Source organism: Leptopilina boulardi, unplaced genomic scaffold, assembly GCF_019393585.1.
Source record: "Leptopilina boulardi isolate dan_hultmark-lab unplaced genomic scaffold, ZJU_Lbou_2.1 LbouV2_169, whole genome shotgun sequence".
Classification (NCBI taxonomy): domain Eukaryota; kingdom Metazoa; phylum Arthropoda; class Insecta; order Hymenoptera; family Figitidae; genus Leptopilina; species Leptopilina boulardi.
In genome coordinates, this window is record NW_026137717.1 from 351,625 (window position 1) to 357,998 (window position 6,374).

A 6,374-nucleotide genomic window follows, 5' to 3' on the forward strand; every position below is an offset into this window, starting at 1 on the left:
ATCTACTTTTTTCTCATGAATAATAATAGTGGTAATAAAAGGAATAATAATAATAATAATACTTTTAAAATTAATTTAATACATTCAATTTATATTCTAACACGTAGAGATTTTATTTTTAAAAAATTAATAATTTCTAATGCGAAAATATAACTAAAAAAAAACAAAGGAAAAAAAATTCAAAATTTTCAACGGCTGTATTCTTTGGTATAAATAAAAAATAATAATAATAATAAAAGTAAAAAAAAGTAATAAAAAAAAAATAATAATAATCGCAAGGTAATAAAATATTTTTTTTTACTTAAGGCATTTTTTTGTAAACCCGTGTAAAATTAAAATAAAAAAAATAATATATATTAAAATAATAGTAAAATAATAATAATAGCAAGATAATAAAATAATAAATAGTAAAATAATAATAATAATAATTTAAATTAGAGAAAAAAGGAAAGTATTTATTATTAAGAAAAAATAACCAATTTTTATAATTGTTTAATTAATTTATTTTTATTTTATTTAAAAAAAATTTGAAAAATAGGAAAAAATTTTTTTGGATTTTTTTTTCTTTTTTTTATATTAATGATGAATACTGAGAGCGTCACTATTTACTTCGTGGCTCAATTGCGTTTGTAAATTGGATAATTTATTTTTTAAAGCAGCAATTCCCATCATAACAATATTTTCCGGTTTTAAGGCACCGCTTGATTCGACATTAAAATAATATTTATTTGGTTTTGCCTCCCAATTAAATGCAGCTTCATCTGCAAAAAAAGAAAAAAAATACTTTTTTTAAAAATCATTTTTCCAAAAAAAAAAAAATACATATATATATATTTCCATTTAATAGAAAAAATATAAAAAAAAGATCTTTATACATTAAAAGTGAAATTACATTTTAAAAAAAATTTTTTGTTTTGTATTAAAGAAAAATTTAATTCAAAATTTTTTTTTGTAAATTAAAAGAAAAATAAAATAATAACAATAAATATAATTAATAATTAATATTAATTGTATTTAATTTTTTTTTTACATAAAAAATTGTTTAAATTAAAAGAAAATTGTATTTAAAAATTATTTATATTACAAAATTTCTATTAAGATTTTTTTTTTTTACGTAAACAAATTTCATACTGAAAAAATAAAAAACTTAAAATTGATTGAAACTTAGTTTTCTTAACGAAATTTTTTTTTTTTAATTTAACAAAAAAAAAATCTTTAAATTTTGAAAAAAAAAAAATTTGTTTACGCTGATCTTTGTCCAATTCGCTGTATTCTGATTTTGGCCATTCCTCGGGTCTTGGAAATAAAGTATGCCTCATTGAATTATCAGGATCATATTCAAAACTAACGCCCGCTGTTGGATTCCATTTTGCATGTTCCTTTCCAAAACCTTTTTTTGCATATGCACGTAATTTCAATTCTTGTCCATTTCGCAATTTAACAATGAGAATATCTGCAAAAAAAAAATTTATTATTTCCTTTATTTTTTTAAAAAAAAGAATAAACACAATTTATAAATTAAATTTTTTTTTCTTTTTGAAAAAGAAAAAATTTCTTTACTCTAAATTTTTCTATTCATTTTTTTTTTAATTATTAATTATAATTAATTTGAAAAAGAAATTCCAAAATATTTTATTAATTTTTACGAACCATCTGGTTCTGGATATTCATTTTCTTCGTCACGTGGTCTTGAATTTAAAGGACGAACACGACCGTCACTTGTTTTAAAATCGGCACTCGTTACATTAAGTGTTTTCTCATCATTGTGTTTTACTTCCATTGTGAATTCAACACTACAATCGGGACAAAAATCCATACATTGACAATCTCTCGTATATTGCATTCGATCGACAACCTGAATAATTTTTTAAATTCGAAAATATGAGAATTAAAAACAAAAAGAATTAGAATAAAATAATATGAAATAACATTATTTTAATATTATTATTATTATTATTATTAATATAAAATAATAAAAAAAATAATATAATAAATAATAAAATAATATAATAATAATAATAATAATAATAATTATTATTATTATTATTATAATAAATGTAAACCCATTTCTAAAAAATAAAATTATTTATTATCAGCAAATAATAAAAATAAAAAACTTACTTCGTCGCTGATAATTGGAATTAATCCAATTCTATGAGATAAAAATTCATCGCTTAAAACTGTTGTATTAACTTCAATTTGTACCCAATCAATTGCCATTGTTGGTGTTTCGGCGATAAAAATTCGTCGCATACTATTCGCAACACTATGGAGAAATTATAATTTATTATCACAAATTAATTGCATCTTTTTTTTATATTCGGCAAAATTTTATAAAACGCAAAAAAAGACACAATAAATTATTAAATATTTAAATAAATAAATATTATATAAATTAGTTTTTCAATTTTTTTGGAAGACATAAAGGTAAAAGAAAAAAAAACTAAATATTACACAAAATATAAAATATACATATATATATATATATGATGTATTCCACGCCAAAGTGTAAGTCCATCTGCAATTTCATCTACGATTTTTTTTTCTTTTAGAACTAATTGAGACTAGCTTTCACCGAATTTTTTTAAATTTTTTTAGCAACCAGTTTTCGAGTTATGGAATTTTCATGACTTTTAATTTTTGAATGCTCATAACTTTCTTAGAAATGCATCAATTTTAAAAGTATTTGTTTTCAAAATGTGTGTTTTTAAACGTACTTTTCAACAAAAAAATCGAAAATTTTTTTTTAAACGATATTACTATCAAATTTTTGAATTTTAATGATAAGAAGTCATTTTTCTCATTTGACGTACTAATCGTTTATTTTCAAATTTTTTTTTAAAAAAACTACTTCTTTTTACGAAACTTTTAAGCCTAGTCCGATAAAGGGTAAACGATTTTTTTACAATATTTTCGGAATTTTTCAAAAATTTTTGCATTTTGAATTTTTAAAAAATATTTTTGGTTTTTTTTTATATTACGTACTTTTATGTATTTTGATGCGCTGATTACGAAAATCATAGTGACAAAAACCAAAAATTTTATTTGTATGGTGAAAACCATAAAAAAGTTCAAAAATTTAAGGTTTTTTTCGTTTATTGGGTAAAATATAAAAAATTAAAAAAAAAACTTTCCAACAAAAGTTATAGATCTTATTAAAATACATTTTTTTTAATTTTGCATATTTTACCCAATAAACGAAAAAAACCATAAATTTTAGGACTTTTTTTTATGGTTTTCACCATAAATTGGTGAAATTTTTGGGTATTGTCACTATGATTTTCGTAATTAGCGCATCAAAATACATAAAAGTAGGTAATATAAAAAAAACCAAAAATATTTTTAAAAAATACAAAAAATTTTTGAAAAATTCCTAAAATATTGTAAAAATTGTTTGCTTATTATCGGATTAAGCTTAAAAGTTTCGTAAAAAGTAGTTTTTTTAAAAAAAATTTTGAAAAAAATCGATCAGTACGTCAAATGAGAAAAATGACTTTTTATCATTAAAACTCAAAAATTTGATAGTAATATCGTTTAAAAACACACATTTTGAAAAAAAAGACTTAAAATTGATACATTTTTAAGGAAGTTATGAGCATTTAAAAAATAAAAGTCACGAAAATTCTCCGCATTTTCAAAATTTTATAACTCGAAAACGGGTTGATAAAAAAAATTTGAAAAAATTCATGGAAGTTAGTCTCAATTAGTACAAAAAGAAAAAAAAATCGGAGATGCAATTACAGATGGTCTTACATTTTGGCGTGGAATACATCATATATATACGAAAAAGTAAAAGATTTTTTAGGTTAGTTAACTTCAAATTGAATCGGAATTTTTTTTTTGTTTTTATATTCAGGAAAATTGAAAAAAATGAAACGCAAAAAAACACAATATATAGACAATATTACATAAAATACAAACGAAAAAAGTAAAAAAAATTTTAGGTTATTTAATCTCAAATCTGTCTTTGACTCGAAATAATCTTTTATTTTTTTTTTCTTAATTTACGGAATTATAGCAAAAATTGAATTTTTAAAAACAAAAATGTACCAATAAACGATATTTTAGGTTAGCTTACCTTAAATCTGTGTCTTCGACTTGAAATTTGACATTTTCGTCGGTTAATTCGGAAATATGTACTGACGGTTGATTAGCGTATGGCATTTTTGGATAATTTTAACTTAAATTCTTTTTAAGATTAAAATAACTGAAATTATCAATTAGAAATACAATGAAAACATTTATTATATATATTATTTTCAATAATATTTTCACAACACAATTGACAAGAGCGGCTTTTACCAGAACTGGGAAGCTTTGTTCAGAAAGTTGAAGTAACGCCCCAGGGTTGATGAGCCCAGAGCAGAGTTGGGTAGTTACACTCGTGACTTCAAATTCTTTTTACAGTAAAATACGTTGTAAATACAGTATTAAGGTGAATTTCCCGCTATCCAACTCTGTAATTACGTGAAAAAAAAAATGAAAATCCAAGAACCCATCTCTGATAAAAACACTCAATTTCGAATTAAATTGATTTTATCAGCCAAACGGTTGTCCTAAAACAGTTATTTAAAATTATTTCCATTTTTATTTAATAATTATCGGCTTTTAATAATAAAACGCGTGTAAAAATAATTAAAAATAAATAAATAAAAAACAATTTACCAAATAATGCAATGATACAAAAATTAGCAATCAGTTATCATAACCGTCATATTAAAAAATTTGTCACAAGTGAACAAAAAAAAACCACTCATACGTTAGAGAAATAATATTTGGAATCAGAATTGAATTTTACACTCTTTTAACCAATAATAACCTTAAAATAACCTTTTTTGGACTTTTGTAATTATAAAAAAAAAAAAATTTCTACTAATACAATTAAATCATAACTAACCTATAAAACTTTCGGACTTTAAAGTTTTGATTAATTAATTTTTTTTCTCTATATTAAATATTCGGTTATTATAAAATATAAACAAATAAGAATGCTAAATATATTCTAGACTAGAATTGTAACAAAAAAAAAACTAATTTGATGATGAATTTATCACTTGGTGTAATGAATAGTAATGTAATAAAATTATCAATCCATCCAAGTCAAAACGGTCAATAAAATAAGAAATTATTTTTGACGTTTCGACAGCACTGCTGTCCTCATCAGAAACTAAAATGTTTATTAAAATTAATATAAGTTAACACAATGTAAAAACAATATAAAATTTAAAAAAATATAATATTTAAAATTTACCGAAAAAAAGCTGTTTTAAGTTCTGTCAAAAGATCATTAAAGGGCAAATACATTTCAATTATATTAGAATTATAAAATAATTTTATTATATAAGATCTATATATTAACAAAAAAATAAAGTATTTCATCAATCTTAAGAACAAAAAATAAAGTTCTAATTACAATGAGTATGAAAAGAAAAAAAATTATATTATTTAATAAACTAAATTTTTAACGTCGATGTATTTTTTTTTTTCTTTAAAGCTTAGAAGCATTATTTGCAGAATTATAATAAAAAACAATTTCAAGGTTATATTTCTGTATCCCAAGTAAATTTTCGTTAATCTAACTAATCTATTACGTAAAGTATTACTTTTTTTTTGGGAGGGAATCAAAAGAAATTGTTTACGAAACCGGAAATGTATTTGCTATTAGAAGAACAGAAAAAACAGTTTCTATTATTTTTTTTTTGTTTTTCGTAGGATGTAAAAAAAATTGCTACACAAAAGAGGGAATTACAATTCCAAGGATCAGACGATTATTTATTTATAAATAATCTCTTTCTCTTATTATATTAAAATGTTTAATTTGTCGTCCTCGTGACGTCACTTGGTCAAGAATTTTGGTTTTTCACATCGTTTTTCAAATTATTTATGCACAGATATGATTCAAAATTAAAATTTACACATAGATTAAACATAATATGAATTAGAAAAAAATTCTATTTTAATTTTTTGCAACTTAATGCAAAAAAAATTTTTTTTTTTGTAAATTTTGCAACATTTTTTTAAAAATATTTTTCAGCAATTCACATGTAAAATGTGTCTCAATTTCAAATGTCATAAAAAAATATTCATTTTTTAAAAAGTTATCGTGATTTAAAAATTTTTTTTCAAATATCTCCTTTTATTTTAAAATATTTAATTTGTTGTCCTCGTGACGCTAGTTTAGAATTAAAATTTTGAAATCTTTAAATATTTTTAAATTCTTTATTTTTGAAATAGTAAAATAATTTTTTAATTTATATTGCTATTTTTCTTTTATAATTTTGTTTTTAAAATAATTTTTTTATTTTGTATTTTTGTCATATTTAAACTTAAATTTTTTTTTTGCAAATATTTAATATTTTAATATTTTTATTTAT

The 6,374-nt window shown here is 20.8% G+C and overlaps 1 protein-coding gene across 1 annotated transcript; it reads right to left on the reverse strand.

Annotated features, from left to right (window-relative positions):
- Window positions 1–479: 479 nt before the first annotated feature.
- On the reverse strand, window positions 480–4,327 carry LOC127277536 (DNA-directed RNA polymerase II subunit RPB3). The gene is made up of 5 exons (XM_051298749.1): window positions 4,079–4,327; window positions 2,122–2,266; window positions 1,651–1,855; window positions 1,247–1,453; window positions 480–761 (listed from the first exon to the last, which is right to left on the reverse strand). Exons 1-5 carry the CDS (start codon window positions 4,162–4,164, stop codon window positions 577–579), a joined length of 828 nt encoding a protein of 275 aa, XP_051154706.1. The 5' UTR covers window positions 4,165–4,327; the 3' UTR covers window positions 480–576.
- Window positions 4,328–6,374: the final 2,047 nt, after the last annotated feature.